Source organism: Quercus lobata, chromosome 9, assembly GCF_001633185.2.
Source record: "Quercus lobata isolate SW786 chromosome 9, ValleyOak3.0 Primary Assembly, whole genome shotgun sequence".
Taxonomy (NCBI): Eukaryota; Viridiplantae; Streptophyta; class Magnoliopsida; order Fagales; family Fagaceae; genus Quercus; species Quercus lobata.
In genome coordinates this window covers 32,225,581-32,252,674 of record NC_044912.1, presented here as the reverse complement: position 1 = coordinate 32,252,674, position 27,094 = coordinate 32,225,581, and the positions used below count along the sequence as shown (strand labels likewise).

The 27,094-nt window shown below is 36.2% G+C and overlaps 3 protein-coding genes across 6 annotated transcripts; 2 read left to right on the top strand and 1 right to left on the bottom strand.

The window, feature by feature from the left end:
* The first annotated feature begins 1,985 nt into the window (after positions 1-1,985).
* On the top strand, positions 1,986-11,540 carry LOC115959491 (uncharacterized protein At1g21580). Of its 2 annotated transcripts, none has more exons than XM_031077907.1 (10): positions 1,986-7,192; positions 8,256-8,439; positions 8,521-8,668; positions 8,800-8,899; positions 9,110-9,184; positions 9,323-9,413; positions 9,591-9,861; positions 9,960-10,002; positions 10,079-10,182; positions 10,751-11,540. In XM_031077907.1, exons 1-10 carry the CDS (start codon positions 2,122-2,124, stop codon positions 11,171-11,173), a joined length of 6,510 nt encoding a protein of 2,169 aa, XP_030933767.1. In that variant the 5' UTR covers positions 1,986-2,121; the 3' UTR covers positions 11,174-11,540. The 2 variants fall into 2 exon arrangements, with proteins under 2 accessions (XP_030933767.1, XP_030933766.1); XM_031077906.1 differs by having other exon boundaries at positions 8,518-8,668.
* Positions 11,541-12,317: 777 nt separating this feature from the next.
* LOC115959494 (NAD(P)H-quinone oxidoreductase subunit M, chloroplastic) lies at positions 12,318-15,327 on the top strand. The gene is made up of 2 exons (XM_031077911.1): positions 12,318-12,891; positions 14,877-15,327. The coding sequence occupies exons 1-2, from the start codon at positions 12,430-12,432 to the stop codon at positions 15,060-15,062; spliced, it is 648 nt and encodes a 215-aa protein (XP_030933771.1). The 5' UTR covers positions 12,318-12,429; the 3' UTR covers positions 15,063-15,327.
* Positions 15,328-15,708: 381 nt separating this feature from the next.
* Positions 15,709-23,676, bottom strand: LOC115959492. Of its 3 annotated transcripts, XM_031077908.1 has the most exons (6): positions 23,593-23,676; positions 23,348-23,387; positions 21,452-22,999; positions 21,084-21,321; positions 18,078-18,160; positions 15,709-16,211 (listed from the first exon to the last, which is right to left on the bottom strand). In XM_031077908.1, the coding sequence occupies exons 3-6, from the start codon at positions 22,934-22,936 to the stop codon at positions 16,140-16,142; spliced, it is 1,878 nt and encodes a 625-aa protein (XP_030933768.1). In that variant the 5' UTR covers positions 22,937-22,999; positions 23,348-23,387; positions 23,593-23,676; the 3' UTR covers positions 15,709-16,139. The 3 variants fall into 3 exon arrangements, with proteins under 3 accessions (XP_030933768.1, XP_030933769.1, XP_030933770.1); XM_031077909.1 differs by lacking the exon at positions 23,593-23,676 and having other exon boundaries at positions 21,452-22,993; positions 23,348-23,586; XM_031077910.1 differs by lacking the exons at positions 18,078-18,160; positions 23,593-23,676 and having other exon boundaries at positions 23,348-23,586.
* Positions 23,677-27,094: the final 3,418 nt, after the last annotated feature.

The window sequence follows — 27,094 nt, the reverse complement described above, 5'->3', positions numbered from 1 at the left end:
AAGAAGAGAGAGAAAGAGGCGCAGAAACAGAGAGTTAGAGAGAAAAAAAATGAAACTGAGAAAGAAATAGGGAGCAACGGAGAGATGGAGACCGGAGACGGGAGAGAGAGAGAGAGAGAGAGATGTGTTGAGAAGAGAGAGAAAAGTGAATAAAATAAGAAAAAAATTATAGCATTGATGTCCGTACCGTCTCATATTTGAGACGGTACTGTAGCGGTGTGCCAAATTTTTTGGCATTTGGCACACCTCATGAGGGTCTATTTTTGATGTTTGGTGTGCCAAATGCCAACTATTTGGCACACCTGATGATATTGCTCTAAAGGTTTGATTTTTTTTTTGGTCATAAAAGTTTGATTCATATTTTCTAAAAACAACAAAAATCAAAACAACCAAAAGGACTGGACACCAAAAGAAGAAAACAACTTATAAATTCAAAATCTATTAGAGCATCACCAGCACTTTATCTAAAATTTGTATTGTTTAGTGACATGTCTATTTATAAAACTTATTTATTTAATTTTTTCTTACTTCTATTTCTAGCATTACTTATCTCTTTCTAATTTTTTATTTTAAATCTCCCAACCATATATATATATATATATATATATATATTTAAATCAAATTTTGCCCCCCAAATTTAGGGCCTTTCCTAGGTAATGGCCTAAGTGGTCGGCCTGACATTATTATTATTTTTTTGATGTGGCCCTGACATTAATAATAGTAGTAATTATTCTTTTTAATTCTTCCTTCAAACAAATTTATTAACTCTCCATTAATTACTTTTTAGTATCCAAATTAAAGGTTTGATTTTTTTTTTTTTTTTTTTATAAAAGTTTGATTCATATTTTCTAAAAATCAAAACAACCAAAAGGACCGGACACCAAAAGAAGAAAACAACTTATAAATTCAAAATCTATTAGAGAATCACCGGCAGTTTATTTAAATTTTTGTACTGTTTAGTGACATGTCTATTTATAAAACTTATTTATTTAATTTTTTTTTTACTTCTATTTCTAGCATTACTTATCTCTTTCTAATTTTTTATTTTAAATCTCCCAACCATATATATATATATAAATCAAATTTTGCCCCCCAAATTTGGGGCCTTTCCTGGGTAATGGCCTAAGTGGGCCTGACATTATTATTATTATTTTGATGTGGCCCTGACATTAATAATAATAGTAATTATTCTTTTTAATTCTTCCTTCAAACAAATTTATTAACTCTCCATTAATTACTTTTTAGTATCCAAATTAAAGGTTTGATTTTTTTTTTTTTTTTTGGTCATAAAAGTTTGATTCATATTTTCTAAAAACAACAAAAATCAAAACAACCAAAAGGACCGAACACCAAAAGAAGAAAACAACTTATAAATTCAAAATCTATTAGAGCATTACCAGCAGTTTATCTAAATTTTTGTATTGTTTAGATAGTGAACAGTGATATTTAGTTTTTACCTATCTATTTTTTCAAATACATTTTCTAACAAATTCTCTATCATTTTCTTTATCTCATTTAAATATTATTTCTTAGTTAATTCTTTATTTATTATTTATTTTTTTTTTAACAACTACACATTTTTTGATATTTTTTTATTCAATAACTGATTATTATTATAAAGAAAAATATTTGAAATGTAAACAGTAAATACAATTGTATTCTCTACTTGTAAAGAAGTACTATAACAATTTTACTCTTAACATATGGAGATAAAGATGCCGTTGAAGTTAGTTTTTAAGATATTTTTTCTCTAAAATTGGCTTAAAAAAAGCCATTGAAGATGCATCTCAATCCATCTCCCAACATGTGACGTTTACTATGTTAGGCCGGCACCGTTTAACAAGTCATGACACGACACGAGGATCATATGATAATTATCCAGATCAAGCAAGTCAAATAAGCGTGTGACCCTACACGCACCAATGACACCCCTTCTTTTTATAAAGCAACCACTACCACTCACAAGACACGTAACACAACAACACAACTACACAAAAAGAAAGAAAAACGCGGAACGCAACTACATTACCACACAAAAAATATCACAACATCATCAACAACAACAACAACAGCCGCCGCCGCATCCGCATCCGCAGCCAGCAGATCTGACCTTCCGCCACCATGGACCTCCATCGCTTCCTCCAACAACAACAACACCACCACCACCACCACCAACAACAACAACATCCTTCTTCAAGGTACGCTCCTATCGCTTCTCCTCGTCCTCACTTCCCCGAAACCCCTACTTTTTCTCATCATCACCACAACAACAACAACCAAAGCCACCACTTTCCTCAGCCTCATCCACCACCACCACCGCACCCTCGCCCTCTTCCTCCTATATATCACCAACAACCCCTCCGTCCACCACCACCACCACCACCACCCCCACAACAGCAACGCCATCCCTTCACTCCAACCCAATCCCAATCTTTCTCCTTCTCCTCTCCCACAACTCCTCCTTTTTTCTCCCACAACCAGATCGACGATCGCACTCGCTACCGATTACCCGAACCCGACCACTCCCGACCCGAATTCTTCAACCAGCATCCTAGGGTTTTGCCCGATTCCCGACCTTACCAGCACCTGGATCTCGATCGAAACAGCGCGCATCATCATCATCATAATGAGCGCACGTTCGATAAGTTCAGGCTTGAATCTGAGGGTAATTCTAGTTCTAGGTTTGTTAGACCCGAAACCATTGGTTATACCTTTGGTTCCGATCCAAACCATAGAGATAGAGAAAGGAATGAATTGGTTTGGGGCGGCGATCATCGCCGTCTCAATACATCTTCTCGGGATTTAGGGTTTGTGTCTAATCAGAATCAAACTTTAAGGAAAATTGAGTCGAATTCTAGTGGTTATGATCTCCGATTTGGTTCAGTGCGCGAGAATGAGGGATTTAGGGGTGGTAGAATTGATGCAAGTCATGATAGACAAACCTCTAGAGATGGTGTAGGTGATTCTTTGTATGAGATTGGTGATGGTCTTGGTGATGGTGATGGTGATAGGGCTCGGATTGGTTCCGGGAAACGAGAGTATTTTGGTTTGGAATCGGGGAGATATAACAGTGGTAGGGGAAATAGAGAGGGTAGTTCTGAATACAATCGCACTCCGAGGAAACAAATACAGAAGAAGAGTGCTCTTTTGAGAATTCAGGTGGTGAAAACTAACCATAGGAATAGAGAGAGTGAGCGTGAACCGTCACATTATTCTGGTTACTTTGATAAAACCAACTCTGGTTCTTTTAGAGGTAAAGATCAATTTGGGTATTTGAGTCATGGGATGGAAGAAGAAGAAGAAGAAGAAGAAGAAGAAGTAGAACATGAGAGTGAGGGAAGCCCGGTAGAGCTTGATGTTTCATTCAAATCTAATTCGCTGGTAGCCAAGGCAATTGTGACACCTCCTAGTTCAACAGTTGTTTCGGATACGGATTTGACTCCTAAGAGTGAGAAAATTAGGAAAATGTCTGATGGGGATCGTTCGAATTCAAAAAAGAGAAAACTCAATGAGGGTACTGTAAAATTGGATAGTTCAACTCATGTTACTAGTAAGGCATCCCCTTCTGGAAAGGACTTGAAACATTCAGGAGAGAAAGCAATGACTTATAATGTTGGGAATGTTTGTGATGGTAGTTCGCAGCCTAGTTCAAGTCGGGCCAGTTTATCACTAGTAAAGAGTAAAGTGGAAAGGTGTAGTAAGGATACTGTTTCAGATAAAGATGGTACTAATGTTGGTTCTGGCAAAAATACTGCTCCCAAGGTTGTAAAGAGGAAAAAAATAGTGAAGAAAATAGTGAGAAGAGTTGTAAATCCTCAATCTCGTTTGTCAAGTTCAGAGCAAATGAAAAAGTGTGACCAACCTGTGAAATCAGATGGCTCCACTCATGGTCCACCTGCTGCATCGGGGTCTGATAAGGGTGTGACACCTTCAGAAAAGATAATCACTTCTGATGGTATGGCTTCGAGGCAAGATGTTGTTTTGCAGCCTTCTACAGATGAGGTAAACTTGTTGCCTAAAAATGACATAGTATCAAATGAATGTGGAATTAATGTTGATTGTAATAGAGCATGTGTACCTAAGATAAGGAGAAATTGGAAAGGCTCAACTTCTCCTTTTGGTTCTCCAAGTTGTGAAGAAAATAAAATTGGTAAGAGTCCTGTAAATGCTGATAATTCAACTCATATCTTGGATAGCATTTCAAATACTGACAATGATGTAACTAAACCGGTAAAGGAAATTACTTTTTCTGACATTGATATTGTGGAAGATGTCAGCAAGCAGATTTGTCATAATGGAGTCTCTTTATCACATAGAAATGGTGCAGAAAAAGATTCCACTGAGGCCATGCTTTCTTTAGAAAATAATTTTAATTCTGGTTTGTTAAGTTCAGAGGAAATCAAAACTCAAGAGGATATTACTAATACATACTCTTCACACGATGGTACGGATAAAAATTTGGGTTTTGAAAATGGCATGGTCAAATCACAAGAGAATATTACAGTTTGTGATGTTGGCATCATGGATGCCAATAGAAAACAGCCTTGTACAAATCAGTTTACCATATCACTTGAGAATAGTATTGCAGAAGAAATTCCTGGGACACGGGTAGGAAGCAGTGCAATTGTTGGTTTGTCAAGTTCAGAGGAAACCAAAATTCACGGGGGTCTGGTCCATGGACAATGCTCCAAACATGGTAGTGATATTACATGGGATTCTGACAATAGTTTAACTAGTTTGGAAGAGAAAATTACTGTTTTAAATGGCAGGACCATGAATAATACTGGCAAGTACCCATCTCCAGTTAAGGTCATGTCACTTGAGAATTGTGCAATTAAAAGATCTACAAGTGGCGTTTCAGTCAGAGCTAGTGAGGGTAATACACAGAAGATTAAGAAGAGGAGAAAAACAAGGACTCAGTTAGACTTCTCAAATTCAACTGACATACATGTAGAGCCTGTAAATGATTTAGTTAGCACTGCAAATGCTGCGGATTCAAACTTATGTTTATCTGTAAAGGGTCCAAGTCCTGCAGAAGTCACATTTTCTGGGGTTGGAAGTTCAAATGTTGGTTTACTACCTGGTCAAGATGGTATGAGTGGGATCCACGCAAAAAGTTTGACAGATGGGCTTTCTGAGGTTAAGTTTACAAATAATGTTGATGTTAATGGTTATCTGTATGGGACTTCACTTAGATGTGAAAACAAGAGAGAAGTTTCTGCCTCTGATTTGGCGTTTAGGCCAACGGCATATGTGACCAATGAGGGACCCACAGGCACCTCCACATCTCGTGCAGAAGTGCCCTTATCTAATAATGATGATATAACACAACCAGACAAGGAAGTTGCAGTGTCTAGCATAAATAATCTGTGTACAAGTGGTTTGATACCTTGTCCAAATGGGCTCACAGCGTTGCCTAAGGATACTTTGGACAAAGGTTCTTCGAAAGCTGTGAGGGCAAGCAGGGATGTCTTGACAGAAGATGGTTTGAAACTTCTGCATCATGGTGTTGAATCTTGTATAATTGCTGAGGACAAGGCTATTCCAAAGGCAGAGTCCCCTTGTATATCAGGGTTGGGAAGTGAGCCAAAAGAAATGAGTGCACCTATGGCCTGTAATATTAATCAAAATGACATTATGGATATAGAGAGAAGTGGTAATGAAAAAATGGATGCACAGGCCGCAGAAGATCGAGTTCTAACTCATGGTGAGAGTCGGTGCAAAATTAAATCAGAACCTCAGTCTGCAGACTTTGATCAAAGATTTTCCAGTACAGGTAAGGAATATGATTATCCACTTGTAAAGGAGGATCTGCCTTCTGTTTCAAACAAGCCATCTTTATTTGCTGATGGTCGTAGAATTTTTTCTTCCAACACTAGTGATGAAGTTATGGAGTCTATGTCTGGAACACATCCGACTTTGGTTTCTCCAGATACCTTGTCTGAAGTCCAGAACATACACACGTTGAATGGCAGGACATCACTCAGCCAAATTTCCAATGAGAAAGTTTGTGGGGATGACCAAAAACTGGATCAGAAGTCCATTGTAGAAGGTGGTTCCAATTTGTCTACTCATACATCATTTCCCCAGTATATCAAGCCGGTTCCTGTGACTGAAATTAACCACTCAACCATGGGGAAGACAGTACTGTTGCCGTCACAAGATTCCAAAATTACATCTCACAGTCTGAGTGTCAAGACTACTGAATTAATGGGGAGGAAGACACAACTGGGTCATGCCATTCCTAGGACATATCCAGGTCATTCATCTTTTGTTTCGACCAATTCAAAGAACACAGCCTCTTCTACCCAAATTGCAAAGCCCCGAACTTGGCATCGAACTGGTAATTCTTCTGCTCCTTTACCAGGAAATAAGCCTTTCTCACAAAGTGTTCCTCCTCAAAGGCAGTTGGTCAAAAATAATTCGAAGTCTCAGAATACTTCTTACATTCGTAAAGGCAACAGTCTTGTAAGAAAAACTGCCCCAGTTCCTGCTCAACGCCAGGGCTCTCATGGTTTGAGTTCATCTGTTTATCGGGCAAACTCTTCAGGCATAGACGAATTGAAGAAGAGCACAGGGTCTGACATTAGGGTTGATGTTATTGATGCACAGGATCTTTTAAAAACAGGAATGAATACTCCTCTTGAGAAGCCCGGGACACCCCCATTACCCAATGACACCAAATTATTTGCTCAAGCTACTGTCTCTTCTGGGGATAATACACCTTCCCCATTGGCAGAGCGTTCAGTAAGTGATTGCTTTGAAAGTATATCAGATCCCATGAAATTTACAGAAACTAAAAATGCGCCAAAGACTTCTGAAGATGCTTTGAAGATTTCTGAAATTTCTGAAAACTTAATTGGTTCATCAAACAATTTGGAAAGCCAGGCTGAACTAAATGGTGCCAATGTGGCATCTTCTAACATGAAGAGGATAGTATATGTAAAGCGCAAATCAAATCAGCTGGTCGCAACTTCAAACCCTAGTGACCTGTCTGGACACAATGGAAATAAGAATCAAGCTGCTTCTGATGGCTACTACAAGAGGAGAAAAAATCAGCTTATTAGGGCTTCATTGGAAAATCAAAGTAAGCAGTCAGTTGCCATACCTGATGACCTTTTCAACTCAGAGGGGCAACGGGCTACTACCATTGTTTCCAGCAGAAAATACAGTAAGAAACGACTGCATAAGGGTATGTATGAAGAACTTATTCATCTGATGTTGTCTATTTTATCCTTCATAAGGAACAATCTTCCGACCCATAGCAGTTAGTCTGTATGCATTCACACACAAACAACATATTTGAAGTTAATGTTTCTGTGGTAAAGGATCCGTTCATATAAATTATGGCTGTGCTGAATGAGATTATCACGTATATTCTGTAATTTATTTTGTAAATGAGGCTTAGTTTTAAATCCTATATTACAACTCATGTTTTTCTAACTCTATGTTTTCCTACATTCATATTTTCTTCCTCCTCCCTTGGTTATTGCATATAGTTGCTTACAGCAATGTCTGATGAAAAAAAAAAAAAACAAAAAATTTCTTTTCTCCCTAATCCTCTAACTATATGATGCTAGGAGGTAGGATTTTAATTGGTACTAGCCATCTTTTCTAATTGACTGTTAATTCTGGTAATCAACATGCTCTTAATGAAGTGTTGAGCTACTCTTTGGTGAAGTTCATTGTTTTAGATGAAGAGATGAATATGCAGGTTGATACCATAGATTTTCACAATAGAAGTTGTATGACGTCATGTAATTTGATGTCAAGATAGAAATTATTGTAGTTGGAAGTTTATTTTTCATGTCATATACAAAATATCTTATCATAATTTTCTATTATAATGGGCATATTTTTGTTCTGGAATGCCGTGTAGTATTTGGACAATTGTGCAAACGTTTTCCATTTTACATCATCTAATTCCTTCTCTTTTTCGTGGCATTCGGTTTGTTGATATGTTTTTGATAATGTGTTCTGGAATAGCTATGTTTCCAGATTTGATGGGTGAATTATGTTTTTTAACTAAAAATCATAATGTAGATGATTTTATATTCGAAACTATAGTTATGTATGATGATGGTCAGTTGACAAAGTTCACTGTATGTATCTCATGGCCACCATTCCTAAGTGTTTTAAACTTTGAACTTACTATCAATGGAGAAATTTGGAGATATTGGTGTAGTAACGTGGATTAGTTTGTTTTTGCATGATCGGTAATTACTAAGAAGCTAAAGTTCGATTTTTATTTGCAGTTGTAGCAAAGACACGTGAACCTATGAAATCATCTTTGGTATGGACATTACGTGATACACAGTCCTCAAAAACTGATCAGAAGGTCTTGCCTCAGCTCTTTCCATGGAAAAGAGCAACATACTGTAGAAATTTCATGCAAAATACCGCTTCTATTTCCAATAATAGTTCCTTATCTATGATCAGGTACCTTAGCATGTGAATATATGTTAATTAATTCAACAAAAAACAAAAAGTGAACATGCATTATATGTCTTCTTTCAGTAGGAAATTGCTACTGTTGAGAAGAAGGGACACTGTTTATACAAGGTCGAGCAATGGATTTTCACTTCGAAAATTCAAGGTTTTAAGTGTTGGTGGTTCCAGTCTAAAATGGTCAAAGTCCATTGAAAAGCACTCGAAGAAGGCTAATGAGGTTAGTTTGGCTGCAGCCCACAGATACTTGTTTCTTCCCTTCAAAGTTAGCTAAAGTAAAGTAATGGTTGGTTTCAAGAAATAGACCATTTTTATCATTTTCTAAATAATTTATTATCATCTTTTCTTTAGGAAGCTACACTAGCAGTTGCTGCAGTTGAGAAGAAGAAGAGAGAACAGTATCGTGCTGCATGCAGTAGTTCTCGGACAAAGAATAGAAATAATTCTTCCAGTAAGTCCTTTCATAGTATAGAGTTAGATCCACAGGCCATTTGTTAATCCTGTTGTGCTGAATCTGCTGATGCATTCACAGTTCTTGCACTCTATGATATGTCTGTTGTATTGGATATATGATCAGTATGTTGTCTTAGAATGGACACTTCAATAATTATTTCATTTTAGTGTAATAAATTGATATTTATTGTATCCAATGATTTTATAGGAGAGCGTATATTCCGCGTTGGTTCAGTTCGCTACAAGATGGATTCTACGAAACGGACACTACAGAGGATTTCAGGTGGCCCATTCTTGATGTCTTTGCTGAATGATGACCTTTAAGTTTTCTATTTTCTCTCTTTTATTTCATATTGTATAATATGTTATGTTATTTAATCACTAAATTGCGTTTATGAGTTTTCGCTTATGTTTTGTATAGATGAGGGATCAACATGCTCTACTGCTCCGCAATCAGAAAAGGATATCAAGAAATCTTACATTCCTAAGAGATTAGTGATTGGCAATGATGAGTATGTTTCCTTCTGTTTGCCTTAAACTGTAGATTACTGCAGTTAATGCAAGTAAATGTTAACGTTTATAACTGATGTCCTAGGCACCCCCAAAAAAAAAGTGAACTTTAGTGTGTTACTTATTTTGAATGCATTAGTGATTTGGATAAATGTGTTCCAAATTTCCAATGTTGACAGATATGTTCGGATTGGCAATGGTAACCAGCTTATCAGAGATCCAAAGAAACGAGCACGTATATTGGCAAGTGAGAAAGTTAGATGGAGTTTGCATACTGCCAGGCTTCGGTTGGCAAGAAAGCGGAAGTACTGTCAGTTTTTTACAAGATTTGGGAAATGCAATAAAGATGATGGAAAATGTCCCTATATCCATGACCCCTCCAAGATTGCTGTCTGCACAAAGTTTCTGAAAGGTTTATGTTCCAATCCCAACTGCAAATTGACTCATAAGGTTTGTCATGTATTCAGTTAGTGAACTTGATGTTGTAGATCACAATGTATCTGAAAGTGTTTGTTGACTGTGTATATTGATGCATTTCTCATGCACAGGTCATTCCAGAAAGAATGCCGGATTGCTCTTACTTTTTGCAAGGTGATTTTGTACTACATTGTGCTCTTGTTTAAGGTATTGAAAGGACAGTTCTTACATATTTGATATTTCCTGGCAGGTTTATGCACCAATAGAAATTGTCCTTACAGACACGTAAATGTGAACCCAAAGGCCTCTACTTGTGAAGGATTTCTTAGGGGCTATTGTGCTGATGGGGACGAGGTATTACCTTATCATAACTCTTCTATTGTTTTGGTTATATTCAGTGATATGTTCTTTTGGCATTAATGTTTTACAATATGAATGTTGAACTGGTTTCCTTTGCTACTTATACACTGGTAAGTCTGGGTGGGTGAGTGTGCATTTGCAAATGCTTGTTTGTTTTACAGGGTCATGAGTATTCATTTTGACATACCATATGATAACAGCCTTTTCAAACCATAGTTTTTGTTTCTGCCCAAGATCAGGGAGTAAATCTCTTCCATTTAATGATTGGGTAGATTTATGCTGGTCATCATTCTGTATCTGGTCCAACCTGACTGAAGCCAATTGACCTCTTAGGGATGAGCCGTAAATTTTTCTCTCACCTTGCTCAAAGTTTTCCTTTCTGCCCCCACTCCACAGCTGCAGCTTCCCCTCGATTTTTATTCTGGGATGCTTTGTAGTGCTTGAACTTTGAGTCTTGGATTTTTGTTGGATGCTTGATAACTCTCTCTCTCTCTCTCTCACGCACACAATTGCACACTAACTTCAAAAAAGTGAAATGGAATATATCTCTCTGCTCTCACAGTGTCGGAAGAAGCACAGCTATGTCTGCCCCCTTTTTGAAGCGACTGGAACATGTCCTCAAGGGTCCAAATGCAAGCTTCATCACCCAAAGAACCGAAGTAAGGGAAGTAAGGGAAAGAAAAGGAAACGAGTGGGACAGCAGAGGAAGGCTCAAGGGCGTTACTTTGGTTCTACACATGTCAATGTTTCTGAGCCCAGATCAGCAGTGAATGAAAAGCACTCTACACAAAACAATGATGACATTTTCATTGAGGGGAAATATGCTGATTACATTAGCCTTGATTTTAGTGATGAAGAAGTTGGTGAAACTAATGATCCAACAAGTGAGCGAATGTTTTATGATAGTGATTCATCGGATCTACAATTAGATAACCTTGATGAGCTAATAAAACCAGTTCGAATAATGAATAGGAATACAGCTTAATTTTCTTAAGACTGACAGTTGAAGTTGAAACTCATGAGTAGTAATACAACTTAATTTTCACAAGACAGTGACAGCTGAAGTTGAAAAGCATGCTTCGAATGCCATGAAGGAATTGTATATGTAGGAAATGAGGTATAGCATTTTTATTTCTTTTCTTTTTCTTATGAGGGAATAGTCAAGTACTCAAGAGTTCTAGACATCCTCAATTTCTAAAAAAATAGAAAGATGTATTCTGCCTTTGTTTCTTTTTTCTTTTTTAATCTTCTTTTCTAGGAATGTTTTAATTCTTTTTCATTTTTTTTGTATTCTACATTGTACATGAACCCATGAATTAGGAAATTAAATGATTTTCAGAGATCTTATTGAATGGTCACGCTCTTCTATGATTCTAATATTCTATTCTGCCAAAGTTGCTTAATTGACATGCCAGATGATCTAGTGTTTCTGTGAAAGCTGTCATCAATCATATAAAAGTCATGCACTCCTCGGCCAAAACAGGAGAGAGAGATAGGGGAGATGATTTGAAATGATATCCCAAGCTGTCTTCTACGTATTCCCTTCTGATAATTAAAAGCCCTGACTAAGTTGCAAAGGTTTTAACAAGTTACGGTTCAGTTGAAGGTCATTTAACACAAAAACCCAGTGATGTAGTAAAAGGTTAAAAGTCTTATTCAGAGGTCGGGCTACTTCTTAGTAATTCATAATAATTGAGCCGAACAGAAATCGAAAGAAACGTGCTCATGTGCCTCGGATTCGAAGGGACTGCCATTAGTAAAGCTACCAAGTCAAATTATTTAAATTTACATGAATTAATGTACCTTGTACAAAGATTAATGATTATAAAAAATGGTGTAGCATGCCAAAATCTTGTTTTGAAAACATGATTTTAGTTAAAGTTGTAAAATCATGTTTCATAAACATGATTTTACAAACTATGCGTACAGCTGTGTATAACTAAATGCTTGCAACAAAAATTAATCTTGCACAAAAATCAACGGCGAAGATTATTGAGATAAACACATGGAATATACAAGGCCAACAATTAAGTAGTGATTTGATAGCTGCCAAAATTCCTTGGACCTTCACCACAAACTCGCTTCCACTCCAATAAAGACGATAACTTATCCACAAAATATATGGATCCAAACGTATTGGCACTATTACAATTTCTCAAATTTGGAGCAATAACCAAACAAAACTACAAAGAAAAAGTTTGATAGACTTCTACACCAGAAGGTATTATACAACATTCAGACATGGCAGCAATTTCCTCTTACATGGCTTGCACAAAAGTCCCCATGTTGGGTAGGATTGGAGGGAAAAGAGAAATGAGAAAGAGAAGCACATTTACCATTTCAGCTCAACAGCAGCAGCAAGCTGAAGTAGAAGAACCACAAGAAGTGAAGGTACAAGAAGAACAAGAACTACAGCAAGAGAAAACGAAACAACAAGGAACTACACCATTAAGGCCAGTGGAAGCACAAGTGAACGTAAAGAGCAAGAATATGGGCAGAGAGTATGGAGGGCAGTGGCTCAGCAGTGCCACGCGGCATGTTAGGATTTATGCAGCCTACATTGATCCTGAAACCTGTGCATTTGATCAAACCCAGATGGACAAGCTTACGCTTATTCTTGATCCAACAGATGAGTTTGTTTGGAATCCTGAGACTTGCAATAAGGTTTACTCTTACTTCCAGGAGCTTGTGGATCACTACGAGGTAATTATTTCTGGAACACTGTTGAGCAGCCATCAATTTCTTTGTTATAAATCATGCCTCGTAGTTGAAAGTTGCAACTAATAATCATTGCTTAGCTAGAGTTCACATTTACCTGTGCCATATATTTCGAAACCATTAATTCTAACATCATAGTTGAGGCGACTTAAAAATCTTCAGTTAGCAAATCCTTATTAGGAATTGGCGAATTGCGAGACAATGAATTTAGTTGATTGAAATAGAGTATATAACTGGTTGCCCCAAAGGAGATAAGCAAAATCAAACACCGCACTTCCAACACATCAATGATCCTCATGGTTGTCTAGTAAATGGCGGGACATATGGGAAAATTATTGTATACTCCCGGAGTACCATAAATGCGTACTCCCTCCTCTCACATGAATGGTGGGTCCCACTAATTAAATTCATGGTGGGACCCATCATTCATGTGAGAGGAGGGAGTACGCATTTATGGTACTCCTGGAGTACCTAATAATTTTCCGGACATATGGAACCATAATTTCTCATCAATGAGGATCCATCTTTAATGCTTTTGGACAAAATGTGAAGACTTCATATTAGTACACACTACACACTAATAGAGAAGAAAAAGAATTCTACACCATAATACTCTAATATCGTTACCACTATATACATTCCGAACATTCTATCCATCAATAATGAAGGGTTGTGCAACTATTTTCTACAACCCTTCATTATTGATGAATTATACCACTAAAAGACTTAAGTTAACTTGGTAGCGTAAATATAAATGTTCCCTTATTTACCAAGCTTGTAAAATTTGTACGGGTTTGAGGGTTACTCAATGATTCCAACAATTTTTGTGATGCCTAAGCATTGGGTTAGAACCCCCATCAACCCCATCCCCCTATTTACCTAGCATAAGGACAAATAACTAAAGAATTGTAAATTTGTACTTTTTTTTAGGGTCATAATTCTATTATAAAAGAAAAGAAATTCGTTCAAGATTGTACAATCCAACTCAATAGTGTGAATGCAAATTTTGAACATTAAATCTATTAGCAATTACATGTTTAGGCCTATTTTACTTTTAAATCTAATATCGTTACCACTATATACATTCCGAACATTCTATCCATCAATAATGAAGGGTTGTGCAACTATTTTCTACAACCCTTCATTATTGATGAATTATACCACTAAAAGACTTAAGTTAACTTGGTAGCGTAAATATAAATGTTCCCTTATTTACCAAGCTTGTAAAATTTGTACGGGATTGAGGGTTACTCAATGATTCCAACAATTTTTGTGATGCCTAAGCATTGGGTTAGAACCCCCATCAACCCCATCCCCCTATTTACCTAGCATAAGGACAAATAACTAAAGAATTGTAAATTTGTACTTTTTTTTAGGGTCATAATTCTATTATAAAAGAAAAGAAATTCGTTCAAGATTGTACAATCCAACTCAATAGTGTGAATGCAAATTTTGAACATTAAATCTATTAGCAATTACATGTTTAGGCCCATTTTACTTTTATTTTTTAAGAAGGTAGGCCCACTACACTTAATAGAAAATTTCATAGAATGCATATTTTGAACCATAAATTTATAAGCAATTACACATTTAGACCCACTTTACTTTTATTTTTTGAGAAGTTAGGCCCGCTGCACTTAATAGAAATTTACCTAAATTGTGATCACAATCTTTCCTTCCACTTTATAGTACATACTTTTTTTTTTAATGTACCATACTTATCCAATCTTAACAGTTAACATAAGATATTAGCTTATTTAACAATCTATCTATTTTTTCTATTAAACAGTTAAGATACTTGGTCATCTATCCATTTTATAATAACAGACAAAAAGTTAATAACTAAGTCTTTTCTTATGGTATGCCAACATGCACGTTTCAATTTTTGACAAGGTTTGTGACTTTGTTCCACTATATTCTTTTAAGACAATTTTGCCTGGTTGAGACCCTAACATTTCATGTGGAATCAGGGTTCCCCTCTGACTGAATACACGCTTCGTCTGATTGGTTCAGACATTGAACACTACATAAGGAAGCTGCTGTTTGATGGGGAAATCAAATACAACATGAACGCACAGGTTCTCAATTTCAGCATGGGAAAGCCACGAGTTCAATTCAACCACGACGGCCAACCTCAAGATGTACAACCACAATGATTTGATTTTGTCAAAATGGCTGGGAAAGTAACTGGAGCCAGTGTCTTATAGGTTGTGGTGACAAGCTATAAGAAAAGTTAACCTTCTTCACACACCATTACGTAAATTACACCAAGTCCAAGATAATTGTCAATGTAATAAGACAAAATTTATTGAACAGCTCTATTTCATGTAGGGAAGAATAGTTAAAAATTTTGTATAAATTATTAACCTACTTCATACTAATAGAGGTAAAGAGATGAGACCATTATATCAGCAGTTTAAATTATCCTCTACCACTCAGACATACGGATTATTGGCTTACTATAGAATTTCAAATGGACTTTCACGGTTGAAATCTAAAATTGTTAAAACCCGTCTTTGTATTGTTGCTAGTTTATCTCAGCTAGATGACAACCCCTATGAGCTGTTTTGCTTCAGTAAAGAAGAGAATATTTGGCAAAAATTGAGGAGGCTTTAATATTAATGAGATGGAGATGAAATAAAAAGGGAGGGATAATCATAGGAGTGCTAAAAAAAAATAGAGAAAACAAGTGTTCTAGGGGATGGTAATAGAATATGTACAACAAAAAATTACAAAAAAGATTAGATTATATATATAAATAATTGAAATATATTAAAATATATATATAGTTATATACACACATTCACATTCAAACTTGGACCCTGTTAATCAGTCATTTGACATTACGTTACTGTTATTGTAACAGGCTTGAAACAAAATCATTTTCAGGGTAATTTCAAAACATGACAAGATTGATAGACAGGCAGAGATACAAACCTTATGTTTAGATGAGAAGAGAGGAGAGAAGGGAAGGGAAGGTAAGGTGACTAAAATGTAAAAAATAGTACATTTTGGTCACCTTCTCTTCTACTCTCCGCCTTTCATATCACTCCATTCCAAAAATACCCTACATCATAGGCAGCTTCCAAATAGACAACACTGTATCTGCCACAATATTTTCACACTAGGTCTTATACTATACAAAACATGGAGACTTGTTAGCTACAAGTGCCCTCTGTCATGCACTTGCGATCTTGAGAGACTACCATCTGAATCAGAGGAAAATTCCTGGTTTACTTTTGGGGCAAAACACCCAAACAAGGTTTGTCCTTCCAAGGCTGAAATGCTCCTTCATGAGACAAATTCTGACAAAATATGACAATCATCAATGCCACAACATGTGATTTGCAATAACCAGTAGTAATATATATGTTAAGGCACGCACTCCCCACACACACATGCATGCACACAGTTTGCCACAAAGTACGTTCATAGTTGAAACAAACAGATAAGAGTTAGTGATGAAGTGCATTTAGAGCCTGTATTGAAACAAATTTCAGTTTCTGTTTAAAGGAAGTAACAAGTTATTTATTAAAGTGCATATCGAAACAAATTGAAATTTCTGTCCAAAATTAGTCTGACAAACACATACAATTATACAAATTGGATTCTCCATAGAAGGTTTCCTAACCCAAGAGGGGCAATAAGAGCACGTACTGTATGTAACAAATCACAATTTATGTTCAAAAGTAATTATTATTTTTTTTATTAGTTAATTTAAATATCATGGCAGGTGTAGAACATACACCCAACACAATGAGTGCTTTACTTATGGTTAGTTACATTAATTATTTTCCAGCAGCCTACTTTTTCCAGGATAATTTTTTGAGTAAAATGCACAAGCCATCATATATTTTCTAAGACTCTAAAACCACAATTATTCTGGCCTCCATCATCCTTTTGCTGATCCCTATATCACTCCTTGATGGAGTGAATAGTTTTCACTGCACATTTGTGCTACCTCTAACTTTTGGTTTATTCATCCATTCCTTATTTATTCAATTCATGTCTTTCTACTCATCCACAACATTCCATTTCAGCAATTTTCTTTACATGAAAACTATGCATTCTAACTCTCTATCATTCTATGAAAAAATTTTTGTTTAATATATATATATATATATATATATATATGACGAGGAGAAATCAGAAAAAGATCGTATTCATACAGAACTTGAAAAAACCAATCTGTTGGAGATAAGCTGGAGACAGAAGTCTAGAGTTCTTTGGCTAAGGGAGGGGCAAGAAATATAAATAAAAAAATTCCAAAGTATTAATTCTCAGAAACGGTATAATACTATAACCAGTTTGCAGGTGGAGGAAGAGGAAGCTTTTGGCGTGATACAGCATTTTAATAGCAATAAGGCACCGGGGCCAGATGGTTATTCCATGGCTTTTTCCAATCTTTGTGGAGTATCATCAAGTCTGACATAATGGAGGTATTTCAGAATCAGAATTTTCATGCCCGTGGTAAGTTTGAAAAAAGCCTTAACACTACTTTCATCTCCCTTATTCCTAAAATACCTAGCCTCTGTGGATGTGAAGGATTTTTGGCCCATCGGTTTAATAGGTGGAGTGTATAAGATTATTGCCAATGTCATGGCCAACAGATTGAGGGTGGTGCTACAGGAAATTATTTCAGATTTTCAAAATGCTTTTGTGAAAGACAGGCAGATTTTGGACTCAGTACTCATTGCGAATGAATGGATAGTAGAATAAAGTTAGGAGTTCCAGGAGTGTTATGTAAACTGGATGTGGAAAAGGCTATGGTCACGTTCATTGGGATTTTCTCATCTATGTGCTTAGGAGATGTGGGTTTTTAGAGAAATGGAGGGAGTGGATACGATATTGTATTTCTGCAGTGTGATTCTCTATTCTGATCAATGGTAGCCCAAGTGGTCTCTTTGAAAGCATTGCAGTTAGAGATTGTCTTGTGAAGAGAGGTATTAACGTTCAGGTTGTTTGCCCTCTTTGCCTAAGGGGTAAAAGACCATCCGCATCCAGGCCAAAACATCACATTATGTTTTATGATTGTTGTCTAAATTAAACAACATATAACAATAATGGAAACCAAACTGTGGTTAATTTATATCTAGTAAATTTTTTTTGAGAAGTAGCTCATACAGGTCATCCATAAAATTATAAGTTGGCCCATGAAAGAAGGTACTCACCTGCAACCAAAAGAAAAATCCACGTAAAAGATTAAAAACTCTATGGCGATCAGATTGGACTGATTTGATCTTTCTTTTAAAGCCTGCAACATTATAAGACAAATCTCTAAAATTTACATTACAATCAGTAAGAATACAGAAGACAATGTATATGAAAATCAAGTCTACAAATCCTTAAACCCAAGAAGAGCTACGCTTCACCAATACTTAAATTGCAGTTTTAAGTATATAAAAGTGTAATACATAAGATTACGCACAAAAGAAAGGTCCTCACAAAAACAAGGCCAAGAACCAGCACACAAACACTAATGAAGTAAATTCCTGAGTTTTAAATTAGATTCATCTGCTTCTCAAAGCTACAAGGGTAGGATCTTTTTCCTTATAACGCCAATCCAGGCTGCCAATGAGCTCTAGCTCAGCTGGTACGTTCTCCCCTAAGTAGATGGAGGATGAGGTCAGGAGTTCAAGACCCATTGGGTGCGTGTAACTTATCAATCAAAAAAAAATCCAGGCCCCACAAAATGAAAAACCAATTTAGCTGTTGTAATAATGATTACCACCATCATCATGGTTGATATTCTGAAATGCATTACCATCAACAAGTCAAGATTATTGTGGGTACCTTGGATGTACTGATTTTTAGCCTTTGGTTTTCACATAGCATCCTCGGAGTCCCACATCAAAGAGAATTATAAGCTCTGAAGCGAAGGAGTAGTGTACCATCAGTTTAATAAGGAGTTTTAATTGTGACTAGTCCTTTTGAGGTATAGCGCAGATGTGACTAGCGTTTTTCCTTGGGTCGTTACATATAGTATCACAGCCATGCCCTAGCCGGAAATGTGGGCCCCACACGCGAGGACGCGTGTGCTCGTAAGGGGGGTGGATTGTAGTTATCCAAAAAGGGGGGAGGGTCTTGCATTCCATGGAATCCCACATCGCCTAGGGAAGCACATGGGAATGTGTTTATAAAGAATGATCTCCCTTCAATGTGTAGAGGCCTTTTCCCCAACACAACCTGGGGAAGAACAAAACCATGAGGGGTATGATACACTACTCCTTTGCTTCAGAGCTTATAAGGCAGAAAGTGGGGGAAGTTCTCTTCGATGTGGGACTCCGAGGATGCTGTGTAAAAGCCAAAGGCTAAAAATCAGTACATCCAAGGTACCCACAATTATAATTATGCATATTCTAAGTGTAGCTTTCTTTTCTTGGTCTACTTCCTTAGATGGGATCCTCACTGCAAACAACCTTTGGAAGAGACGAATTTTAGTAATTGATTGGTGTTATATGTGCAAAAGGTGTGGGAAATCTGTGGATTATTTACTTCTTTGCTGCCCTATAGCATCTGAGCTATAGGTCGATGGTTTTTGGTTTGTTTAGTATTCATTGGGTTATGCGGCATAGAGTCATTGAGATGTTCGATTGCTGGCCGTGTAAGTTCAGTCAACACCGAAATTTCACCCTCTAGAGGTTTTTGCCACATTGTTTGTGTAGGTGTATTTGGCGGGAACAGAATGCTAGATGCTTTGAGGATTGTGAACGGTCTATTCTTGGTATTAAGTCTCTTTTCTTCCTTACTCTCCTTGAGTGGAGTCTAGCTTTGCCCCTTTTTTATTGTATTTCCCTTCCTGTTTTAATTAATTATTGTAATTTGGGCTCTTGAATTTGCCCTTGTAGTACATTCCCAGTGTACTTGGGTGGCCTTTTATTTTAATAAAAGTTTTCTAGTTACTTATCCCACCACCCCCCCCCACAAAAAAAAAAAAAAAAAAAAACCTAATAATAATATACATACTCTGGTCAAAATAGAAGCTGTCAAGCATAGGGAGGAAAATTGATTCAAGAATCATCTAGCACTAGCAAATAAAAAGAATCCTGGATATATTTGAGTTGCTTATAAAGTTTGGGAAATATTAAGGGGTATCAATTACACATCTGTTATATTCGTCTCTTTCTTTGTTTGGACGGCAACTTGGGAGAAGATTCTTACTGGGGACATTCTGCGATGTAGAGGCTTTGATTTTGTTGACTGGTGCATTATATGTCGTTGTAATGGGGAGACGGTGAATCATTTGCTTCTCCATTGTGAAAAAGCTAATAAGTTGTGGAGTTTGGTTTTTAGATCTTTTGGGATTTCTTGGGTTTTGCCAAGATCAGTTGCAGATATGCTTTTCGGCTGGTGGAATTGGTTGGGAAAGCACTCTTCTAGCATTTGGAATCTAGCTCCGCTATGCCTAATGTGGTGTATTTGGAGGGAGCGAAATTGGCGAACTTTTGAGGACAGGGACAAATCCGATGACTAGTTGCTTGCTTATTTTAGTGGCTCTCTCTTTGATTGGTCTAGGGCTTGAGGACTCACCTCTAGTGATTCTCTCCCTTTGTTTCTTTGTTCTCTCCTTTGTAATTAGCTCTTTGCTGTTTTTTGTTTGTTTTGTGTTTCGTTTCTTTTTTCTGTTTGTTTCTTCCTCTGTAATCTTTGCTCTGCCTTGTGTTTTCATGAGGTAGTTCTTGAATATACTTCTTTCTTATTTATCAAAAAAAAAAAAGAATGGTCAAATAACCTTTAAAGTGGACTGACTGACCAGAGATAAATGCGTTACATTATTAAGTGAGACAATCCCATACTACAAAGATGACAAACTGCCCATTACATAAAACTAACATCCAGGCATCAAAGCAGTAAAAATGGAAGGAAGGCATGCCTATCCTCTGATGGCATGAAGATGTTAACAGTCCAACAACCTTAGTAGTGGGCTAGCCAGATAAAAATATACTCCACCAAATGACAGCTCATAACACAGACAAAACTGGTCTATATACAATGTAATGATCTTGAAAGTTTGTTTGCTTGTGTTTCAGGATAAGCTTTCTATTTCATGCAATGCAAAAAATCACAAGTTCATACTATAGTTGTAAACTAGGAATTGTTCTTGACATGAGACTCATCTATCATAAATATAACATTCAAAATATATGAAAACGTGGCATATGTCAGAATGAACTTACCGCTGTACTGATCAAGATATGATTTACCACAAGACTTTGTTGAATATGATTTTGTCCCACTACGCAATTCTCTGTCTCTTTCCTTTGGCCTTCTGTAAGCTACTTCATGCATAAGTTTTTTGTACTCCATTTCATTGTAAGGCCTTCTAAGAATTTCCATAAGGTTTTTCCTAAACTGCGAATGTCTACCACTACCGGGACTTCCAATGCGTGTCCTTCTGTCTATATCAACATTTACCTTTGAATAGTGCACACAAACAAAACAGAATAAATTTCATAACTAAGAAGCATACAATATCAGAAAGACCATTCTAGAAATAAAGAAAACAGGCCAAAGGGGTAGCAGGAAGAAATAGAGATACACATACAATTGCATCCGATCTTGAAGCTACAAAAGGGCTGCAAATTCTATCACTGAATGGATCTTTGTCTGTTGCATATATTTCCAAATCATCTGAACTCTCTACATCCCCCTCATATGTCACTGGTTTACCATGTTCAGGTTTAAATACAAGATTTCCACCGTTACTCTCAAGACAATTCAGAAATATTTTGTAGCATTCATCTATCATATCAGATTCCACTCTATGGTTGCAGTCATGCTTAGCTGGATGAAGAACTTTTGCATTGGCCATACCAGACCGTTTGCTCAAATGTCCATTTGTTCCACCAGAAAAGGGATCTTCATTTTCCTCATTTACATCCATCATCAAATTCTTACTTTTCTTTCTTGTAACACCCCTTAAAGTTTCCAGAGTTTCCATGCTTTCTCTCCTCACAAAATTCATCTTAGTTATTTGCTTCTCAGTCTTTTCAAGACTTGAAACACCAAAGAAAACATTTGGGCTCTCTATCTTTTCTCTCCTTGAAGCATCATTCAAAGTTCTCCCAGTTTCAGCCATGCCACTCCTCTCAACACTCAAAACATTATTTAAATTATTCAGGCTCTCAAACTTCTCTTTCTTCAAAGATCTAGCAGTTTTGGTATTCACTCCCCTTAGACAGCTCTTCAAAGTTTCTGAAGTGTCTAACTTGAGCCCATCACACAACCCCTCTTCTCTTTCATACCTTGAAGCATCATTCAAAGTTCTCACAGCTTCAGTCTTGCCACTCCTCTTAACACCCGAAACATTACCTAAATTATTCAGGCTCTCAATCTTCTCTCTCTTCACAGCTCTTGCTGTTTTGGTATTCACTCCCCTCAGGCAGCTCTTCAAAGTTTCATGAGTGTCCAACTTGAGCCCATCACACAACCCCTCTTCTCTTTCATACCTTACAACCACCGGAATCTCATTGTTTACAACAACTAGTACATAGGATTTTCCATCATGTCTCAAATTTTCCATGAACATCTTATACTGAGGATCCCAAACATCATCATTATCATCCAAACACATCTTATGCTGAAAATCTGCTTCTTGGTCATTGTTCTCCGAAATTTTGACATTGTCATGTCCATCAAGCACATACCTAGCATTAACACCAGTATCATTATCACCATCAAGATCATTATCATCCAAGCACATATTATGCCAAAAACCTGCATCTTGGTCATCATTCTCCAAAATTTTAACCTTGTCATATCCATCAAGCACAGACTTACCATTGAAATCAGTACCATTATCACTATCATAGTCATTCTCGAGAAGATAATTGACATAGTGTACATAATCCTTATCATACAGAGGTGTGGCTTCCAATTTAACACTATTGTTTCTAGTTTTCTTTGCAGAGTTATCACAAACTTTAGCATTGAAACTACCATTGGCAATGCACCTTCTCTTCCACCGCCTCATTAACCTCAAATCACACTCATCATCACCATCTTCCCCTTTAACTCTCACATTTCCCATTCTAGCCCACAATTACAAAACCCTAGCCTTGATATTTTCCCTCCATTTTCTCTGTAACTGAAACTAACCAAACAAAAAAAAAATTTTAATTTTTTGCATGGAGTCAGTAAAATACAAATGATTTTTAAGAAAACACAACAAAAAAAAAAAATTGAAAAGTGAACGAAAATTAGAACATGCATTATGCTTAACTGACTCCATTAGTGTCAGCTAAAGCCTTAAGTTTTGTTTGGTTACCGAGAAAGTGCAGGAAAAAAAAAATCCACTTTAGTAAAATATCAGACCTTTACAAAGCTTAAAATTTTTGATAGACTAGGAAGCAAAAGACAAAAACTTTAACTTTCAGTCACATTTTCGCGGGAAACAAACGGAGAGAGAAGAAGAAGAAGAAGGGGGGGTGGAATTGCGTACCTGAATGTAGGTGACGATTCCGAGAGCGAAAATGTAAGCCCTGGTTGAGAAAAATGAAAACCAAAAGGGTGAAAATGAAGCGCTTTTGAAATCAATGAAATGTGACTGGGAGAGAGAGAGAGAGAGAGAGAGAGAGCGAAAGTCAGAGAGACTTCTTGAGAGTGAGTGGGAAACGAAAACAAAGCACAGGGTACGAGGGAAGGAGAGTAAATGAGTTCAGCCAAAGAGAGAAGAAAGGCTCTTACCTTTTCAACTTCAAAAAAAAATCTAGTACAACTCTCTGTCTAGATGACTATATTTGGTAAAGAAAAAAAAATGGAAATCTATGTGATGGTCACTACACTAATCACAACCTCTCACGTAGAAAAGTTGTGAGAAAAATTATGAGTTCATTTGTGGGAGTAAAACAACTCTTTCAACTTTCATGACTTGTTTTATATAAGTTTTGGGAGGAGATAAGAGAATTAAAAATCCTGTGAGTTTTCTTAAAAAAAAAAAACCTGCTAGTAATATTTGACATGACAGGACATGCAAACAAGAAAGGATCTGATATCATTTTTTGTGGGTTAGTATTTAGCATAAATGGGTTCGTGTTAAAGTGGTTCAGCATGTTTTAATATGAGTATACAAGAGTCAATTTGTGTTGGTTTGCTTAACTCGTAATTAACTCAAAATGATCCAATTCTATATAAATTAATGTGCTTTCTATCTAATATAAATTTAAATTCTATATATATTTGAGTAAATAAAAAAAAAATTAATGTTTATATTGATAAATTATTCATTGAAATTTAAAAATCCTCAACCTTTTTAATTGTAACAAAGAAAGAAAGGGAAAAAAAAAACTTTAAACTTTCTTTTCACTTTATTTTTTAAAATTATCTATTAAATAAGTTGTCAAGTCAATCTACTTGATAAACGAGTTGTGTTAAGGTTGAGAGATTTGAACGCAATTATAAAATAGGTCAAGTTAGGTTGAGCTATGTGTTCTATTACCTTTACATCGACACAACACGAACACGACCACTAATATGAATAGCCACCACTAACCTTGCAATAACTCTCAATGGCTGAGATTAAAAGTTAAAATATTAAATTTCAATCTAAACATTTTGGATAGTAGGCTAGGATTTATTTTTTCTTTTTAAAATTTTTACCTTTATAACTCTTTTGATTTAAGGGTTGAAATTGAAATTGAAATTTAATTTTGTAACTCTCAATCTTAGCCATTGAAATGATGTGAACACACCAATTTACAACCTATATTTAACCTCACCTAGAGGGCAAAAGGGTAATTTTACACTCCTAAAGTAGCATCTTAATTCTAATTGTTGGATCCTCAACCACTTGTCATAAAACATATCTTGATATCATAACAATCAAAAAGATTTATCATGGGCTTCAACTGGACCATCAGATTATAATAATTGAAAATTCAACTTTCAACAATAAAGGTACACCCACATTATTGAGCATAATCACATGTGATTATGAATAATTGATTTTGATTAGTTCCATTTAGGATCAATTTAAAATCAATGATGTGTCATGGTTCTAGGCTAACACTAATGGTAAGCATGCACACACATAATTAATCCTCTCATCATTCATTAATAAACCCTTAGTTTTTATCTAAATTAGTTCTTAATTTGAATTAATTTAACAATAATTAAGGCTCCATAATGTCTAGCTATGGTTTTTTTTTTTTTTTTTTGAGATAGAATTTTACTTTAACATAATCTAAATATATGTGTGCGAAACTCCTTCTTAGATATTTGAACCTCGACTCTTGCGTCTCACATCTCACAAATATTTATATTTATGGAATGACCATCACACTGAAGGTGCGTGGTGGTAATGTCTAACCATGATTGATTAAGTGGAAAAACATATAAAAAAAAAAGATAAAAAAAAAAGAGAGAATTGATTGCCAATTGAAGCTTAAAAAAGGAAGCTGATGGGCTATCACTAGCTAGGTCTAAGTGTTGATTGGCACCGGAGGAAGCTGACACCCCAAAAACCTTCCAATTCAGTTTTTTTCTACCAACGCCAACTTTAATGTTCTCAAGTCTCAACCATCCAGGATTTTCATCTTCCGCTATAAGTAAAGGATAGTGATTCAAGGCTTTTGTTTACAAACATGATTAGTCTTAGAATTCCTTTTTAATAATACTATAGTTATAACAAGGGGGAATTTGAATGCTGGTTCTATTGTTAAAAGAGAATAGATAATGCCACTAGAAGGTTTATTAGATATTCATATATCCCAAAAATAAATAAATAAATTTAAAGAGTTGAAAGCCAATACTATAATGGACTACATTAGTCTAGAGCTTTACCATATGTCTATATGTACTTTGTAGGATTCCAGGAAAGAATTTCCCGGATGTTCATGAATTTGGATTTCATTAGCATTCTCTGATTGGAGGATCAGAAACCTAAATACACACAAGTACATCATTTTTTCACAAATAGCATGAGAAAGATCATCGAGCTAGAGGGGCTATATATTCAATTAAGTAGGGTCTCACCGCCATAGCAGCTATTAGTATATATAATTTGCCATATGTATTTATCCTTGATTTTAGCCCAAATCAAGGATTCTTACCTATGTAAGATGCCAACTCTAGAGATCTATATACGGAAACTAGAGTATAAATATACAATATACAGTGAATATACATTAGTTCATACATTGTTTGTCATTTTCTTTCTTGTAACTATCTTCAACAGCAGCAACAGGAGTATAAATATAGCAAACACAAAGTGATCCAAGGGTGCCTCAGCTTACAATTATACACTATCAGGTGCTCAGCAATCCCATATGTCAATTGGAACAAAAATTTCATCCAAATAATCTGGCCGACCGTTGCTCCACTCCAATGCTTCCCACCAACTCCTCTCACCCTTTATCTTCTTCAAATCATGACTAGATACTTCATTGATTAATGGATTCGAAAGACTTGGGCAATTATAAAAACTCAACCATTCTAACTTCGGAGCAATGTGTAAACCACTAGAGATGCTAACTAATCCAAGCATGTAATGAAGTGAAATCTTCTTCAAATTTGGGAGAAAATAAGGCGTTCTATGCTCAGCAGGAATTTTGCAGCTTACCATGCTTTTGACGGAGGGACAGTCTTCAACTTTAAGCTCTTCTAAGCTGCATAAGTTATCAAGCAACTCTTGTGTGAAAATAGTGGTCAACTGGGGACATGTGCGCAATGTCAAGGACTTAAGAAGATATAAAGAATTTTGCGGTACTGGTCCCTCCCATATGCTCCTTAAACTCTTCATATAATATATATACAGGTATTCAAGTGATCCAAGGACAATTCTTTCAGCATCATGTGATTCAGATACTATTTCACTGATACCATCTTCTCCATAAGCATCTGCTGTATCTATAATCATTTGAACCTCATTACATTCCCCCACAACACAGCATTTTATTTGCTTCATATTTCTAGTCCCAAAATCAGACAGCTTCTTAACAGTTGCATGCCTGTCCAAGAAAAATGCAGTTGCATGTTGGAGTACATTCTTAATATCTCTAGGGACACCCACACCATTTATATATTTCAAGCATCTCTCCCATCGTTCCACCTCAAACTCAACATCAAGAGGGACTCGGGACATAATGCGCTTGACATGGTGCCCAACAGTAAATCTGAAATGAGATAGCGATAGGATATTCCACTGAAAGTGCCTCAAAAGTTCTACCCTTGGAAAATAGAATTTGAAAGT